The 20192-nt window shown below is 38.0% G+C and overlaps 1 protein-coding gene across 1 annotated transcript in view; it reads right to left on the bottom strand.

Annotated features, from left to right (window-relative positions):
• HCRTR2 (hypocretin receptor 2) overlaps positions 1-2492 on the bottom strand; it is a 146506-nt gene extending 144014 nt beyond the window's left edge. Inside the window, exon 1 of the mRNA XM_044673533.1 lies at positions 2270-2492. Coding sequence (XP_044529468.1) covers positions 2270-2492 — 223 coding nt within the window. The remainder of the gene's footprint in view (positions 1-2269) is intronic.
• Between the last annotated feature and the right edge of the window lie 17700 nt (positions 2493-20192).

The raw sequence follows: 20192 nt of genomic DNA, 5'->3' as shown, positions 1-20192 counted from the left end.
TCTCTCTCTCTCTCTCTCTCTCTCTCTCTCTCTCTCTCTCTCTCTCTCTCTCTCTCTCTCTCTCTCCACTAGTTTTTTCAGCACCCAGGTTTGTGGACAGTGCTCTCTTTCTATTTCTCCAGAAATTTGCAACAGGCAGAGTTACTATACCATGCATTTCCTAAGCCTTGAAATAAAAACTTGCCCAATCATACAAACATACCACAAAAGGGTAAGAAATAAAGATATCATTGTTTTCCCTCAGCCATTGAGAAGAATCAGAGAGGAGGGTGAAGTGAGTGAAAAATCATTTTTAATGTAAGTATTAAAAACAACAAGGGAAGGAGTTGGCTTAATAACATCAAAATTCCTTTCAACTTTACTTGTATCCTCAACATAGTAAATTCTCATTGAAGATCATTCATATTCCTCAGTGGCTAAGTTTTAGTAAGGAGATAGCCCAGATATTCAATGAAAGCTGTTCATTGACAATAGCTGCACAAGGATATAGGTGAATACTGGGAAGTCATTATCACATCATGGATATTTTAGAGCTTGGGAGAGTATGGGGGACTCCATTAACTCTTTATTTTATGATGTGTACAATGATCAAGTGTAATCACTACACCTGAAACTTTGTGATTCTGAAAGTAAGTGAAAGGAAGGTGGGGAGCAGCACAAACAGCAGTTTAGTTATATAGTTCAAACTATGCCAATGTCCATAGGCATTAGTGCTGCCAATAATTCCATCCTGGCTGGATAGATATTAAAATTTGTTTGTGCCTTAAATTACTCTATACATATATGCATGCGTGCATATATATGTATGTATGTTTATGTGTATGCATTAAAAAGAGAAATTGTTCAGCGTAGAGACATACTGAGGGCATGCCCATATACTCCTAGGTGTTTTGATATATCTTATAAAATAATAAACCTGTTCATTCTCTCTAGAGTATCAGTCTATCCCTACCTTTGCCCATGAAATGCTTCTCAATCTACGGTAGCCCACTTAAGGACAGAGAGCAACATGAGATTAATACTGAAAACTTGCTGATAGTTTACTGTTCTCCTCAATCTCAGTTTATTCCTAGCCTTTAGCTTCCAACACACCCAACAGTTCTCTCTAGCCTACCTGCCCTTCTGTATTCCTTCCATTTCCTAATATATATTCAGGGCAATATATATCTAATCCACCACATTCCCTTGATTAAGTTCTAATTAAACCTCCCTCCACCCACCCCTACCCTGGACATTTGAAACAGCATTCCAATGCACATCTATAGCTCTCTGCACATTTTTCTTTAATTTCATTTTTTAATTCTTACCAGCCCCACCCCAATCTCACCTACAGACCAAAGGTTTTCCTCTTTGAAAAGAAGAGTATTGTGTGTTCCCACAGATCACAAACACACTCTACCTCCCAGCCCTCACTCCCACCTACACCTGAACAAAAGAACAAGAGGCAGGAAAATTGACGTTTAGCTGGCTGCCTCATTTCCAAACACCAGGGTCTTCATCCTTTCTGGCTCCTGTATCCTCAACAATAACTAACACGAATCCAGCACAATATAAAATCTGGCCATCGGACGATCTCTGCAATGGAGGGATCAGACTTTTTCTCAGATGCCACCCCATCACCCTTTTCTTACTCTTTTCTGGTCCACTCATTGAGGAAGATGTTTCCTGCTATTTTCTTATCTCCCGCCTTCCACCCTCCCCCCACCCCCAAATCCCCCATTACTCCGTCTGGGCAGCTGCTGCTAAGAGCTAGAAAAGGGCAATCTGCCTTTCCTGGAACCGCTCTGTGACTTTAGAAGCCCAAGTGAGCCCTTTCCTTAAGAGGGCAGGTCTGGGCTGCAAGTAGCACACAGCTTTGATACTCAACTGAGCTGGAGAAGCACCCAGCTTCAATAATAATAAGCCTTTTAGTTTCCTTCTCTAAACAAGTTCCAAACCTTTAGCTAGGGAGTCACCTCTCTTAGTCCCCAGAGAATTTCTTGTCGGGTGGAGTGCAATGAGGAGGGAAAGGATGAGAGATGAAGAAGGAATGATATCCCTTTGCACAGCAATGAAAAGGCAAGATTTCAGTGCAATGCCCTCTGGTTAGTCAAACAGGAAACTTTTTTTCACCAAGCTGGAGAAAGCCCGCACTGACCAAAGCCATTAACACTCAGACCTCTTTGTGTCTATTCCCCAGGCGATCACAGTGGTGTAAAGGGACCTTGCCCAACCTCGGGCAGAGAGAAGGTGACAGTCCTTTGGAGAGCTGCCCGAGGGGGACACTCACCCAGGACATTGCCAATGAGCGCCACGATGAATACGATGATATAGCCAGCAATCAGAACCCATTCATATTCTTTGGGGTGTAAGTATTCTCTCCACACGTAGCGCAGCAATTCCTCATCGTCATAGAGCGAGAGATTCCCTAAAGGCTCCCGAGTCCTGTTGAGCTCTGGACAAGATGACCAGTTCCGACAAGGCGGGGAAGCCTCCAGTTTGGGACCAGACATCACGGGCTCCGGGTCCGAGGGTTCTCAGTGCTGCAAGCTCCGATTCCTCTTCGCCACCTGCTCCATGGGCGCTCCGGGTTCGCGGCGGGGGGGCGGGGGGGCGCAAGGCAGGGGGAGGCTGAGGGAGGGAAGAGAAGGGAAGCAAATGACGTGAAAACTTCCCGAGCCAATGCCACTCAGAGACTTTGCCTAGGGAACTTCTCCTCCCGCCACCCGCCTCTGCCTCTGCTGCGTTGGTTTTCCAGACAGGTTTGCGCTGGAGCACGGAGGCAGCAGAGGGAACAAGGAGCCAGCATTCAAGGCTGCAGCAGTGACACTAGGAGGAGGAGAACGCAAGTACAGCAGAGCCTGAAGCAGACCATTCCAGCACTGAATCCTCAGTCCCCCAGCCTCCAGCAGTCTCCCTTGTGGAGAGGGGAGGGGTAGGAAGGGCACCAGGAAAACTAAAGGGAAGGGAGAGGCAATTGAAGAGATCCGAATCTAATTCTCTTTAAGAATTTTAACAGGTACCTTACTCTTCCCCGTACTCTCACGTAGCTGTTTCTGCACGCACTTACATCTCCAGATGTTTGTGGCCATGGTAAGCCTGTAGATGTAAGATTAGCCCGTGCTTTAGGTCAGTTTCATAACCAATCCATTAGGTACAGCATAAACATTCTGCCACAGGCTTCCTCCAACCCGATGATCTAAGACACACTTAAGGCAAACATTTGAAAAACAGACATGCTTGAGTTTCCCAACTTAGCACTTGCCTAAAGCCCGAGTGTTTTTTGTTTGTTTTTTGCTTTTCTTCTCCCTGGTAGATGAAACTATTTCGGTATCAGAGAACTTATTTAAGATGAATTTATGTTTTGCAAAGGTATGTCATGTGAAATCTAAATGATCTTTGAAGGACATTAAGGGGTCATAAAAATGATCATAGCTTTGTTTTGTCATCTTAAAGAGATGATCTATATTGCATTCAACCTGAAGGCGGCTCTCAAAATGATATATTAGAATGAGCAAAGAATTCTCAATGGTGAATTCAAATATTAACCTGATTTATCTCCTCACTGAAATAATGGTAGCATGACAGATGCAACTGTCATTCAGGTAGGGCAATGGAAGAATTTTCAATGATAGATAGAACTTCCTTTGACAGGTTAAGTGTTTTCTGATTTGGCAGAACATACTTTTATGAGCTTTTCACATTTACTACGCCAAAGTGTATGCTCATGTCTTCATAATGAAGAACAAGGAAAATGATTTAGACTACTACAATCTTTTAGCTGAAAGGGACCTTACTATTTAATCTGCTTTCTGAAACAATGAAAGAATGACCTTACAATTTATCTTAGAAGCAGTTGGTCAAAATTCAACTCAATTCAATTTTCCAAATATTCAAATGCTTCTAGTAATGGAGAGGTCATTATTATTATGCCAGCCCCCTCATTTTTTTGAAAATTCATCAAAATGTCCTTTATAGTGAGATGAAATTTTATTTTTTTCACATCCCACTCAAGAATGCTACTTTTTGCAATATAGTGTAGTGTAAAGCACTTTAAACTTGTACTCTCTAAGTGCCTGAGTTCAAATCCCAGTTCTTCAATTTAATATCTCTGGAACCTTGAGTAATTCATTTAACATCTCTGTCATGACTTCCCTTTTGTGTAAAGTGAATGAATTGGTTTATCTTCACTTGTGGCTGCGCAGAGTCTAGTCCACCTTTATATGATAGACTTTTTAAGTATTTGAAGACAACTATAGTTTTTGTCTCCTCACAATTTTTATCTTTTCTGTGTTTAATATGTTTAGTTCATTCAAACATCCTGATTACCTTCCTTTAGACATGTTCCAGTTCATCAATTTTCTTCTCAAGAATCAAAAAGTATTCTTATTAGTCAGAGTATAGAAGGACTGTCATGGACAATATTCTGAACACTGTACTTTTACTAATGCAGCCTAGAAAAACTTCATCTTTATGTAGGCAGATAGTCTTTTTCATAATGTAGTAATCATGTGGTAATATCATAGGATCAAAAAAGTTAAATGGCATGTCTAGTCATGCTTCTGACTATTATAAGGAAATAAAGAAATGAGCAGGAGCTGCTGGAAAGGCAGAGAAGCAGGAAGATTCCAGAATTCTAGGGAAGTGACAGTGTGAGTTTTCTTCTGGGAGCAGTTGAAATCTAGAGAGGTTGAGAGAGTGTATGAACTCCTTGGGTGGACCATGTGAGTTTGACCATTTCTCCCTTTCTTGTGGCTGTCCTTCTGAAATAACTGTGTGCCTGTGTTCCTGTGTGTGTATCCGGTTGCTTCTGATTGACAGATATTCCTACAGAACTGCCAGAGACATCTAAAGCCATCCGTCAGTGAGATCCTTTCCCTTTGAGCCCTTGTTCCTGCTTACTTTCCAACCTTTCCAAATCTATACACTAAGGGGGGGGGGGATTTGGTTAGTGAGGCGTATGTATTGTAGGAACTGGGACTTTTAGGTAGAGGTTATTGATAGAGCTGATACCAACTTTAAGAAGATAACAACTAGAGTTGGTGGGAGGTTTATTTATAGTTTTTAGTCAGATCATCCCAATTCCCTTCCCTTCCTTCCCTTACCTTAAATAAACCCTGTTTAATATCATTTGGGTATCCCATTAGATTTATCCTGTTGGCCTCCCCAAACCTTGAAATACTTCTGATTACTGGACCTAACAATCATTCCTTCACTATCTGAAATCCCCTATACCATCAAGTATCTTTTAGATACATATTTCATGACTCAGGAAACTGACATTTCAGGGGTATTCTGGAAATGTTCAACATTTATTTCTCTGGATTTATGCACTATGGACTTTAAAATATAATCTGGGGGCTTGCCTGCCTCCCTGCCCTGGCTGTGAGTGGGTCTTAAGGGCTGTCTCAAGTGATGCCACCAACCCCAGAGGGCACTAGGTAGTGGTTGAGGGATGCCTACTACTTTGCCACCAACAGGAATGACTTCCAGAGGATTTGATTATTAATTTGGGGCTAGCCAGGAACATAAGTGACATTGACTTGATGGCACCCCAGCCAGGCCTGGAGCACAGCTGATGAAACTAGTGACTTCATTTCTAAAACTACATTTGGCAATCTGAGTGCAGTTTCTTAGAAGCTATGTCCAACCTGCAGTTATGATCTGGACATTGACCACCAGATGATCTGCTTTAACCAGTTACCACAGCTCTGATTCAGACTCGCTGCATTCCTTTCTGTACACTAGATCTTTCTTCCTCAGTCAGCCTGTGATCAGCCATAGTTCAGTCTCTACTTAAGCATGGTGTGATGTATATTGCCTTTGCTCCATCTCATATACTTATTTTGTATATCTTTGGAGGCTGGACAGATGCCAGGCAGTGAGTGTGTTGCAAGTGGCATTTCTGTTCTCTTCCTTTATACAAAGATTTTTTTTTACCTCCCCCCCCAAACATTTGAAATAGATAGTCAACTAAAAAAATAATGATCTGTAGACAACAAAAAAAATAATAAATTAATCCCTCATTTGTAACATTTATGATTTATGAGGTATAAATATTTACACTAAAATTTTAACAATTGGTTCAAGCAAGGTGAGTCCAGCATACTATTGAATTTAATTCATTTGCCAAAGGCCACACATATATGAAAGGGAGGATTTGGCATTCTAACTCAGGTAGTAGAACACCCCCACATCTTGCATTTTTTCCTTTGAAACCATGCTATCTCCCCCATTTGGTACCTAAGTATTTGATTTTTGAACCTACATATTTTACATATTTGTTGTTATTGCATCATATCAGTCCTATTTTTTTAAAAATCCTTACCTTCCATCTTGGAGTCAATAGTGTGTATTGGCTCCAAGGCAGAAGAGTGGTAAGGGTAGGCAATAGGGGTTAAGTGATTTGCCCAGGGTCACACAGCTGGGAAGTATCTGAGGTCAGATTTGACCTCCCGTCTCTAGGTCTGGCTCTCAATCCACTGAGCTACCCAGCTGCGTGCCCCCTTGTCTAATTTTTCATGACCTCATTTGGAGTTTTCTTAATAAGAGATACTGGAGGGATTTGCCATTTCCTTCTCTAGCTCATTTTATAGATAAAGGAACTGAGGTAAACAGGGTTAATTGACTTACCCAGGGTCACACAAGTGTCTGGGTAAATGTCTGAGGCCAAATTTGAACTTAGTTCTTCCTTACTTCAGGCCCCGTGCTCTAGCCACTGTACCAACTAGTTATCCCAATCTTATATTAAACACTGCCTTTAGATTTGGTTCTTTTTCAATCTTGAAATTTTGCCAGTTTTTTAATTATGATTCTGCTTTCCTATATATTATCTACTCCTCCATATTAGATTAATACTCAAATTTGCTAAGCATATCTCCTATAGTAATCGAAGTCATTGATGGAAATGTTATACTATTTTGCCCCCTGTGGACAGTACTATATTTACTTGATTTCTTTTATAGCAATACTTTCTCCTTCTTTGAAAACATAAAAATAAGTTGTTTCAACTTCTCTGCATTGATAAAATTGATTCATTTATTTTGGGGTTTTTTGGGTCAATATGCATGTCATTTTTGTCTTTTTTATGTCAGTTCCCTTCAATAAAGCATCACAATTTATTAAAGTGATAAAAATAAATAAGAGGAAAATCAAACCTGTTTAGATGTTTTTTTCCTGATTGATACTTCATACCACAACTCATAGATTTAGTGCTAGAGGGTAACCTGGCTGCTATAGAACCCAACCCAGTCATTTGCAGTAAAGCAAGGTACAGAGTGATGAAATACCTTGGCCCAAGTAGTAAGGTAGTAGGTGTCTGAGCTGCGATTTTACATAGAAACTGTTATGTTGATCTTAACAGAGATGTTTGGGAAGCTGAAGAGATGGCCTGAAACTAGAAACCTGCAGGACTTACTCCTCCCACACACACACAGGCTAGAGTGAGTAGGGTGGGGTAGGTACTCCTTACTCTCACCCCTCCCACCAAGCAGTTGGAAATCAGTTGGAAATGGAGGCAGGACTGATGTCTTCTGGCAAGGCACAGCAAGGCAAATCTCTAATGATACTTACTTTCTCAACTTATATGTCCCACAGGTTTGACTGAGGGACAGTAGGAGAAGCTTGATGTCTTGTAGTTATCAGGGACAGACAAATCTAACTTGTATGGGCCAGACAGCTGAAGGAAATTTACCTGAAGTTGGATGTAAGTATTCCCAGAATAATAAAAAGGCACTGCTCCCAAAAGATGAAGGTTTCACTGATAAAAAAGGAAGGGGAAGGTAGGGAGGTTTTTCAGGGATTAGGATAATATCTGGGAAGCCCTGAACTGTTAGATAGAAACACCTTCCCCCCCCCCCCCCCGGAGGGAGTGGCAGACTTGTCCTCAAAGCTTATAATTATCACTTCAAATATCTAAATAACTAAATAATAATTGTACTGTTGCTAGAAAGGTCTAATTCAGCTAAATAGGCAAATTGCAAAGGAGAACCAAAATGGCTATTGCCATAGATGGCCTCCAAAGCAATCCCAAAACCGGGAACAGCAAGCAGAGATATCTGCTCACCTCAGCCCCCAGGAACCAACTGTCTAACTGCTTTCAAACTGTCCCCTCATTCAGAGTTCTCCAGTGGGGGTCCCCTAGAATTCTGGGTGAGATTTGACCCTGTATCTTGCAGGAATTCCACCCTGCCATTTTCCATGTTGCAGTCCTCCTGACTCCTAGTTAAGCACTTTATCCATTATTTCATGCTACTTCTCTGCATTTTTTTGATCACTAATTTTAATTAGACATACAATATTCCATATATAACAATCTGCTATGTAATTATCTATCAATCCCCTCCCTCCCTTTTTTACAGGAATATTAAATTTGGCAAAACTATTTCTAGCTTTGTAATAGAACATGAAGACAATTTCTCAGTAACTCTCTTTATATAGTCCTTAAACGCAATCCATCAAATTTAAGCACCTTTTAAAAGACTTTTCCATTCCTTCCTCATGTGTTTCTTATTTACCAAATCCTTTACCACAGACACAGGGAAGGGCGTCACACAATATTATGGAGAAAAAAAGAAAGAAAGAAAGAACCATAGCTAAAATAGCTTTTCCTCGTTTAAAAAATGTGATTTTATGCATGTCATTGATTCTATTATAATTATTAGAATCTTAAGCTAATTAAAATGTGTTTTTAAAACAAAAATAAAAAGGTGTTACTCCCTTAAAACTGACTACGGAGAGATTTTTAACTTTTTTTCCTTAAAATTTTAGACCATTCCTTTGATTTTAACACTTGTGTTTGGGGTATAAATTTAGCAGAAATTCAGGCATATGGAAGGAAAGAAAAATTTAACTTTAGGACAAGAATCTATGCAGCTGAAGCAATCAGAAATCCCAGAATTTTTAGGATACTCTTAGGCTTAACTTTCTTCAACTCATCTCTGTTCCTTTGTTTTTTAGAGTTGTGCACCCCCCAAAATTTTCAAGTGAAAACAGTTTCCAATAATTTTCAAAAAATATTGAGTCTCAAATTCTCTCCCTTCCTCTCTTCCTCCCAACTCTCCACTTCCTCTTGAAATGGTAAGCATTCTCATATAAATTTTACATGTGCAATCATGTAAAACATTTTCCCCAAATTAATCCTTTTGTGGAAGGAAGCTCAAATGGAAAAACAAGAAAGTGAAAAAGTTCACTTTGGTCTGGATTCAGTAAGTTCTTTTTCTCTGTAATTAGATGGCATTTTTTATCATGAATCCTTTAGGATGGTTTCAGATCGCTGCATTGCTGAGAATAGCTGTTATTCTCAGCTGTTCATTGTAAAGTCTTCTTGTCTGTACAGTGTTCTCTTGGTACTCTTATTTCACTCTGCTTCCGTTCAAATGAGTCTTCCCAGGTTTTTCTGAGGTCTTCCTTGCTTGCCATTTCTTACAAAACAACAATATTCTATTTCGATCACATACTATAACTTATTGTCATACTTAAATTAGGTATCCACTAACTTTCCAAATATTTGTCCTCTAAAAAGAGCTGCTTTAAATACTTTTGTACATCTAGGATCTTCTCCTTTTCTGTTTTTAATCTCTTTGGGAAACAAACCTACTAATGGTAATATTGGATCAAAGAGTTTGTGTTGTTTTGTAGCCCTTTGGACATAGGTTCACATTGCTCTCCATAATGATTAAATCAGTTCACAACTCCCCCAATAATACATTCAAATCTCAACTTTCCCACAACCCCTCCAAGTTTTATCATTTTCCTTTTTTGTCATAATAACTAATCTGATAGGTGTGGCGTGGTACTTTTGAGTTTTAATTTGCATTTCTCTAATTGATAGTGATCTACAGCATTTTTTATATCACTGTAGAGTGTTTGGTTACTTTGAAAAATGCCTGTTCATATCCTTTGAACATTAATCAGTTGGAGAATGGTTTGTATTCTTTTATGTTCAGTTTATTTCTCTACATATTTGAGAAATGATGCCTTTATTAGAGAGACTTGTAAAATTTTTTTTAAACCCTTGTACTTCGGTGTATTGTCTCATAGGTGGAAGAGTGGTAAGGGTGGGCAATGGGGGTCAAGTGACTTGCCCAGGGTCACACAGCTGGGAAGTGGCTGAGGCTGGGTTTGAACCTAGGACCTCCCGTCTCTAGGCCTGACTCTCACTCCACTGAGCTACCCAGCTGCCCCCTTGTAAAATTTTTTTGAACCATTATGTTTATTGTATATTACTTTCCATCCTATTTACTCTTATTTACTTTCTGATCTCCACTTTCCCCAATTTGTCTACTTTCCTATCAGCCCCATTCCCCTTCTCTTATTCCACCACCTCCCTTAGAGTAAGAGAATTTTCTGTACTCAGTTGATGGTGTATGTTCATCCCTCACTGAGCCAATTCTGATGTAAGGTTAAGATGCTCTCCTCCCCACATTTCCCTTCTTATCCCCTATAAAAGTTCTCTAATGCTTCTTTTATGTGCAATAATTTCCCCATTCTTTTTTCCCTTCCCCCTCCTCCCAATGCATTCCTCTTTCTTATGTCTTAATTTTAGTTTTTTTTAATGTTATCTCATCTTATTCAACTCACACACTTGCCCTTTGCCTATGTATAGTACCTCTAGCTGCCCTAATAATAATAAAGTTCTTTGGTGTTACAAGAACCATTTCCTCTAGTAGGTATATACACATTTTAACCTTATTGAATGTTTTTTTATTTCTCTTTCCTATTTACCTTTTTTGATTCTCTTGGGTTTTTTATTTAAGTGTCAAGTTTCTGATTCAGCTCTGGTCTTTTTTATCAGGAATGTTTGAAAATTCTCTATTCCATTGAATACCTATTTTTTCCCTTAAGAATTAGGCTCACTTTTGCTGGGTATGTGATTCTTGGTTGAAGTGCTAGATCCTTTACCCTCTGGAATCTTATATTCCAGGTGCTTTTACCCTTTAATGAAGAAGCTGCTAAATATTGTGCTATCCTGACTGTGGCTCCATGTCATTTGAATTGTTTCTTTTTGGCTGTTAGCAATATCTCTTTGACCTTGGTGTTCTGAAATTTGACTATAATATTCCTAGGAGTTCTCCTTTGGGGATCTCTTTTTCAGGAGGTGATTTGTGGATTCTTTCAATTTCTATTTTGTCCTCTGGTTCTAGAATATCAGAATAATTTTCCTTAATAATTTCTTGAAAGATGATGTCTAAGATCTTTTTTTTATCATGGCTTTAAGTTGTTCAGTAATGCTTAAATTATCTCTCCTGGATTTATTTTCCAGGTCAATTGTATTTTTTCTCCATGAGATATTTCTTTCACAATTTCTTGTATTTTTTCATTCTTTTGGCTTTCTTTGATTCCCAATTCTAATTTGTAGGGCATGATTTTCTTGAGTGAACTTTTGTACCTCCTCTTTCATTTCTTCAATTCTACTTTGTAAAGTTTCTTTTCCTTGGTGATTTTTTGTAACTCTTTTCCAAAGGGCCAATTCTGTCTTTAAAGAATTTTTTCCCCCTTTGGTGCATTTTTAAATGCCTTTTTCATTTGGTCCTTTCTACTTTTTTAAGGAATTCTTCTCTTCTTTGGATTTTTGTGCATCCTTTAACAAGATTTTGACTCTTCTTTTCATCATTTTCCTGTGCCACTCACTTGTTTTCCCAATTTTTTCCTACCTCTCTTATTAGATTTTTAAAATCTTTGTTGAGGGAGGAGGCAGTGTCAAGATGGCAGCTTAGACACAGCAAAAGTCCATACCTCTTTGAAAACCCTTCCATACCAATCCAAAACAAAGTGCTTTGAGGGGACAGAAAATCAAATCTAGCAACTGGACAGAGCTGGGGGATCCTCCTGCTGGATTCAACTCATAAGGTATCCCAAAAAAAGCCTGAATTCTTGAACTCTTACATTCAAGGGAAAGGAAGAAGAAAGGTCCCAGGACCCCTCCCCCACCTACAAGGCTAAGTTTCCAGCTGTGACTGGAATCCCTAGACACACAAGGGCTCTATTCCAGAGGGAGTGACCTGCTGGCACAGTTGTGCCAGGCTCAGGGCATTGAACAAAGGTGGAAAGTAGGTAGCTAGAAGAGAAATGCAGAGATAGTAGCCTAGTCCCAGCCAAAACGCTCCATCTACCCCCCACCCCCAACCTCTTCTTGAGGTTTTGGCCTCAAAGCACATCCAGCTCTTCAGATCAACTCCACCCTGACTTAATCTTATCAATAGGGCAGATAAGAAACCTTCAGAGATCAGGGAAGCTCAATATCCAATACCCCTCTCCCATAGTCTGCAATGAGAGTAGCTATAAGAATCCAGTTGACTGGAATCTTAGAGCAAAGACTGAGAGAATACCTTACTAACATAGTGGGAAGCCCAGTTCCCTTCAGCCTCCACATCTTCACCTAAACCTTCAACTTCTGTTGCCAGCCAGGGAAGATCTGACCTCACAGCTCATTAATACTATCAACCCAAGACAGGAGCCGTAAGCAGAGTGTCTGCTCACTTCAACCCCCACAAAGCAACCCCCAACTCTTCTCAACTGCCCCCTCACCCAAAGTTCTCCAGGGGGGGTACCCTGGAATTCTAGGTGAAGCTGTCCCTGTATCTTTGCAGGGATTCCATGAATCCATCTCTACATAACATCAGTCAGCAGAGGATAGAAGAAGCCCCTTCAGGACAGAATAGTCCAAACCCACAGATCCAGCAAATAATCAGAGGAACAAGATTACAGTCAATTATGGGGGGAAAGATAGAAAATATGAGTAAACAACAGAAAAAGAAAAAAGAAATTATAATCAATAATTTCTATCCAGGTAATGGGCAAATTAATAGAGGTTGAAGACAATTGGGAAAAGAACTTTAAAAGCAAAATAAGTCATCTGGAAACAGAGGCACATGAACTAAAACAAGAAAATAGTGTTTTAAAAGCCAGAACTGACCCGCTTGAAAACAAGGCAAAGAAGGTGAGAGATGACCTATAAATAAAATCAAAACAGAAGGAAAAAGATGACCAAAAAGCCAGGGATGAAATTTAGTCTTTAAAAATTAGAATCCAACAACTAGAAGCAAATGACTTCACAAGGCAGCAAGAATACATACAACAAAATCAAAAGAATGAAAAAATTGAGGAAAATATAAAACAGCTTATTGAAAAAACCTCAGATCTGGAAAACAGATCCAGAAGAGACAATTTGAGAATTATTGGACTACTGGAAGATCATGACAAAAGGAAAAGCCTGAACATCATCCCACAGGAAATTATCCAAGAAAATTTCCCTGATATTCCACAGATCACCTTCTACATTTAATCCCCAACTGACAGTGACCAGGAATGTTATAGCTAAATTCAAGAACTACCAGACCAAGGAAAAATATTATAAGATGGTAAGAAGAAGGCATTGAGAAGAAGAAGACATGGAACCACAGTTAGGATAACATAGGATCTGGCTACATCTACACTGAAGGACCAGAAGTCATGGAATATGATATACCAGAAAGCAAAGGAACTGGGTCTACAACCAAGAATCAACTACCCAACAAAACTGACTATTTTCTTGCATGTATGGTCATTTAATAAAATAGAAGACTTCTAAGAATTCATAAAGAAAAGACTAGATTTAAACAGAAAATTTGATGTCCAAATACAGAACTCAAGAGAATCACCAAAAGATGAGTAAAAAAACACAACAAAAAATGTTTTTTTAAGGGACCAAATACATTCAAGTGATTTGTATTCCTATAAGAAAAAATGATATTGGTAACTCTTAAAAATTGTTATTATCATCAGGGTATCTAGAAGAAGCAGTGACAAATTGTATAGGATAAATACATATATGTATGTATAAATATATATAAAACTAGAGGTAAAAAAGAGGATAATAGTAAGAGAAATGAGGAAAGAGACAAAATGGGTGAATTTGTATTTCATAAAGAAGCTCATGGCAGGAAGGGTGAAAAGAGGTTAGAGACAGGTAATATTTAATTCTTACATGCATTTAAATTGACTCAAAGAGGGAGGAACAATCAGATCCATTGTGCCAAAGAATTGATTTGTGCCCTATAGAGAAGTAGAAGGGTAACAAATGGATTGGTGGGGAGGAAAGCAATACTAGGGAGGGAGAGGGCTTGGTGGGGAGCATGTTGTAGCTTTAAAGAACAATAAGAGGGGAATAAGAAGTGGGGGAAGGGAAGTACAATAGAGGTGGGGATTAGGGGGACTGATTAAAAGAAAATACTGGTGTAGAAGAAAATGGTGAAAGGAGAAAGGGCAGGTCATGGAGAGGAGGAAATCAAAATGTTGGGGAATACACAGGTGGTAATCATAACTATGAAATTGAATGGAATGAACTCACTCATAAAATGGAAGCAGATAGCAGAGCGGATTAGAAACCAAAATCCTAACATATGTTGCCTACAAGAAAAACACATGAGGCAGGTAGATACACACAGGGTAAAGATAAAAGGTTGGAGCAAAATCTATTGGGCATCAAGTGAGAAAAAGTAGGCAGGAGTAGTAATCATGATATTTGACAAAGCCAAAGTAAAAATAGAACTGATTAAAAAAGATAGGGAAGGTAATTACATCCTGATAAAAGGCAATATAGACAATGAGGAAATATAAGTACTCAAGATGTATGTACCAAATGGTATAGCATTCAAATTTTTAAAGGAGAAACTATTAGAACTTAAGGAGAAAATAGTAAAACTATACTAGTGGGAGATCTGAACCTTCCTCTATCAGATCTAGGTAAATCAAACTAAAGAAGAAATAAGAAAAAAGTAAGAGATATGAGTTAAATCTTAGAAAAATTAGAGTTAATAGATATATGGAGAAAAATAAATAGAGACAAAAAGGAATACACTTTCTTTTCAGCAGTACATGGCACATTCACAAATACTGACAATGTACTAGGGCATAAAAATTGCAAATGCAAAAATGCAGAAATGATAAATGCAACCTTTTCAGATAATAATGCAATAAAATAATAATTAGAAAGGGTAGATGGAGAGTCAAATAAAAAATTAATTGGAAATTAAATATGATTCTCCAAAATCAGTTAAATAACATGATTCTTGTTTTTACTTTCCCCTTCACCCCTCTTCATTCCCTCCCCCATATGCAACACGCATTTCCACTGGCTTTAACATGTGTGATCAATCAAGACTTATTTACATATTATTGATAGTTGCCTTGGTAGGGTTGTTTAGTGTCTACATCCCCAACCATGTCCGCATCAACCCATGTGTTCAAGCAGTTAATTTTCTTCTGTTTCCACTCCTGTAGTTCTTCCTCTGAATGTGGGTAGCATTCTTTTCCATAAATCCCTCAGAATTGTCCTGGGTCATTGCATTGCTGCCAGGACAGAAGTCCATTACATTTGATTTTACCACAATATATCAGTCTCTGTGTACAATGCTCTTCTGGCTCAGCTCCTTTCACTCTGCATCAGTTCCTGGAAGTCTTTCCAGTTCACATGGAATTCCTCCAGTTTATTATTCCTTTGAGCACAATAGTATTCCATCACCAACATATACCACAATTTGTTTAGCCATTCCCCAATTGAAGGGCATACCCTCTATTTTCAGTTTTTTTTTAATTTTTATTTTTAGAAAAATTTTCCATGGTTACATAATTCATGTTTTTACTTTACCCTTCACCCCCTCAATCCCCCCTCCAAACCCCCCGTAGCTAACTCGCATTTCCACTGGTTTTAACATGTGTGGTCAGTCAAGACTTATTTACATATTATTGATAGTTACATTGGTGTGGTCTTTTCAGGTCTATATCCCCAATCATGTCCTCATCAACCCAAGTGTTCAAGCAATTGTTTTTCTTCTGTGTTTCCACTCCTATAGTTCTTCCTCTGAATGTGGGTAGCATTCTTTTCCCTAAATCCCTCAGAATTATCTTGGGTCATTGCATTGCTGCTAGTACAGATGTCCATTACATTCGATTTTACCACAGTGTATCAGTCTCTGTGTACAATGTTCTTCTGGCTCTGCTCCTTTCACTCTGCATTAATTCCTGGAGGTCTTTCCAGTTCACATGGAATTCCTCCAGTTTATTATTCCTTTGAGAACAATAGTTTTCCATCACCAACATATAGCACAATTTGTTCAGCCATTCCCCAATTGAAGGGCATACCCTTTCTTTCCAATTTTTTGCCACCACAAAGAGAGCAGCTATAAATATTTTTGTACAAGTCTGTTTATCTATTATCTCTTTGGGGTACAATCCCAGCAATGGTATGGCTGGATCAAAGGGCAGGCATTCTTTTATCACTCTTTGGGCATAGTTACAAATTGCCATCCAGAGTAGTTGGATCAGTTCACAACTCTACCAGCAAGGCAACAAAAACCACATGATTATCTCAGTAGATGCTGAAAAAGCCTTTGACAAAATACCACACCCATTTGTACTGAAAACACTAGAAAGTATAGGAATAGAAGGTCCTTTCCTAAAAATAATAAATAGTATATATCTTAAACCACCAACAAGCGTAATATGCAATGGGGATAAATTAGAAGCCTTTCCAATAAGATCAGGTGTGAAAAAAGGATGCCCATTATCACCTCTATTATTTAACATTGTACTAGAAACACTAGCAGTAGCAATAAGAGAAGAAGAAGAAATTCAAGATATTAAAATAGGCAATGAGGAGACTAAGTTATCACTCTTTGAAGATGATATGATGGTCTACTTAAAAAATCCAAGAGAATCAACTAAAAAGCTAGTAGTAATAACCAACAACTTTAGAAACATTGCAGGATACAAAATAAATACACACAAATCATCAGCATTTCTATATATATCCAACACCTCACAGCAGCAAGAGGTAGAAAGAGAAACACCATTTAAAATCACCCTAGACAATATAAAATACTTAGGAATCTATCTACCAAAACAAACACAGGAATTATACAAACATAACTACAAAACACTTTCCAAACAATTAAAACTAGATCTAAACAAATGGGAAAACATTGAGTGCTCATAGGTAGGACAAGCTAACATAATAAAAATGACCATTCTACCCAAATTAATTTACTTATTTTGTGCCATACCTATCAAACTACCAAAAAATTTTTTTACTGAATTAGAAAACAACTATAACAAAGTTTATTTGGAATAACAAAAGGTAAAGAATATCAAGGGAAATAATGAAAAAAAAGTGAAGAAAGGGGGCCTAGCAGTACCAGATATTAAACTGTACTATAAAACAGGAGTCATCAAAACAATATGGTACTGGCTAAGAGACAGAAGGGAGGATCAGCGGAATAGACTTGGGGTAAGTGACGTCAGCAAAACAGTGTATGATAAACCCAAAAAACCTAACTTTTGGGGGCAAAAATCCACTATTTGACAAAAACTGCTGGGAAAATTGGAAAGCAATATGGGAGAGATTAGGTTTAGATCAACATCTCACACCCTACACCAAGATAAATTCAGAATGGGTGAAAGACTTTCATATAAAGAAGGAAACCGTGAGTAAATTAGGTGAACACAGAATAGTATACTTGTCAGATCTCTGGGAAAGGAAAGATTTTAAAACCAAGCAAGAGTTAGAAAAAATTACAAAACATTTTCCATTTTTTTGCCAACACAAAAAGTGTGGCTATAAATATTTTCATATGTCTGTTTATCTATGATTTTAAATTGTATTATAAGGCAGTGGTCATCAAAACAATTTGGTATTGATTAGGAGACAGAAGGGAGGATCAGTGGAATAGACTTGGGTAAATAATCTCAGCAAGACAGTGTATGATAAACCCAAAGAGCCCAACTTTTGGGACAAAAATCTACTATTTGACAAAACTTCTGGGAAAATTGGAAAACTGTATTGAAGAGATTAGGTTTAGATCAACATCTCACACCCTACACTAAGATAAATTCAAAATGGGTGAATGACATGAATATAAAGAAGGAACTACAAGTAAATTAGGTGACAATAGAATAGTTTACCTGTCAGATCCATGGGAAAGGAAAGATTTTAAGATCAAGAAAGAGTCAGAAAATATTACAAAATGTAAAATAAATAATTTTGAATACATTAAATTAAAAAGGCTTTGTACAAACAAAACCAATGCAATCAAAATTAGAAGAGAAGTGGGAAATTGGGAAAAAATCTTTATAACAAAAACCTCTGACAAAGGTATAATTACTCAAATATATAAGGGGCTAAATCAATTGTACAAAAAAGCAACCCATTCCCCAATTGATAAGTGGGCAAGGAACATGAATAGCCAATTTTCAGATGAAGAAATCAAAACACTCAATAAGTACATGAAAAAGTGTTCTAAACCTCTTATAATTAGAGAAATGCAAATCAAAACAACACTGAGGTACCACCTCATACCTAGCAGACTGGCTAAAATGACAGTAAAAGAAAATAATAAGTGTTGGAGGTAATATGGCAAAATTTGGACCTTAATGCATTACTGGTGCAGTTGTGAACTGATCCAGCCATTCTGGATAGCAATTTGGAACTATGCCCAAAGGGCTTTAAAAGACTGTCTACCTTTTGATCCAGCCATACCACGTCTGGGTTTATACCTCAAAGAGATTGTAAGGAAAAAGACATACAAAAATATTTATATCTGCTCTCTTTGTGGTGGCAAAAAATTGAAATTGAAGGGATGTCCTTCTCTTGAGGAATGGCTGAACAAATTGTGGTATCTGTTGGTGATGGAATACTATTGTGCTCAAAGAAATAATGAACTGGAGGAATTCCACGTGAACTGGAATGACCTCCAGGAATTGATGCAGAGTGAAAGGAGAAGAACCAGGAGAACATTGTACACAGAGACAGATATACTGTGACACAATAAAATGTATTGGACTTCTCTACTAGCAGCAATGCAATAATCCAGGATAATCCTGAGGGGTTTATGAGAAAGAACACTATTCACATCAAGAGAAAGAACTGTGGAGATAGAAACACAGAAGAAAAACAACTGCTTGATCATATGGTTTGATGTGGATATGATTAGGGATGTAGTCTCTAAACAATCACCCTAATGCAAATATTAATAACATGGAAATGGTTCTTGATCAATGACACATGTAAAACCCAGTAGAATTGCTCATTTTCTATGGGTGGGGGGTAAGTGGAGGGGAGAGAAAGAATATGGGTCATGAAAACATGGAAAAATATTCTTAATCAATTAAATTAAAATTTTCAAATAAAAAATGGGAGTATGAAGGATAGATACCATTTGAACTAAAAAAAAATCCTTGTAGAGTTCTTCCATTTACTCTTCATTTGAAAGCAATTCCTATTTTTCTTGGAGCCTTTGGATGCAGTAGTATAATGACTTTGTTGTCTTCTGAATTTGAGTCTACCCTGTACCCAAAATTGAGGTGTTTTTTTGGAGGGTGGTTGCTTATTTTCTAGCTTTTTTTTATTCTTTTAGTTTTGTTTAAAAAATAAGTATCAAAGTTGATACTATAACTATGATGAAGGAAGAACTCTTTTTCCAAGTTTCAGGTTTTGTGTGTAACTGCCTTTAGAGGTGGCTCTGGGTATATTTGTGCTTTCAAGGTGGTATGATATAAGAAGAGTGTGGTTAATACTCTCTGAACCTGTGCTCTAGTTTGTGAGTGACCACAAGCATTCTTTGACCCCTTGGAACTCTAACCAGGGTCCTCTGCTTCACTGTGGCTACAAATACCCATGTATTCTTGTGCTTCTTCTCATCTTGCAACTGTGCCCCAAGACTGTAACCTGGATCTATTCATAGACAATGTGACCATAGTCTTGCACCTAGCACCAACAAAGGGACCCCTCTAATCTTAGGAGCAGTTGTCCAAGCACACTTATCATCTGTGGCTGAGAGTTTTGGAAACTTTTGCTGGTGCTTCATCTGGGTCTAAGGCAATAGAGCCTGGGTGGGGCCTGCCCTGCTATGCTATGCTTTACCTCTGCCCAGGTGTGCTAGATATCTTGTGCCACCTTTCTAAGTTGTCATAAGGTGAAAATTACTTTGCTTTGTCTTTTTGTGGTGGTTATACTTCTCTAGAATTTATTTTTAGGTATTAAACTTATTATATTAGGATTTATTATATTAGGTATTTAGGTATTGCTATTTGTTGGGTATTTCAGTAGAAATTAGACTGGTTCCTATATCTTCTCAGTCATCTTGGCTCTACTCTCATGTCTGTTCTTTTCAATAGTTCTTTATTATGCCTTTTTATGTGCATTATTTATTCAAAGAGGAAGTTCCTACTTTGAAAGT

Source organism: Gracilinanus agilis, chromosome 4 (genome assembly GCF_016433145.1).
Source record: "Gracilinanus agilis isolate LMUSP501 chromosome 4, AgileGrace, whole genome shotgun sequence".
In the NCBI taxonomy this organism is placed as follows: domain Eukaryota; kingdom Metazoa; phylum Chordata; class Mammalia; order Didelphimorphia; family Didelphidae; genus Gracilinanus; species Gracilinanus agilis.
This window is presented reverse-complemented; position numbering and strand designations above follow the sequence as displayed.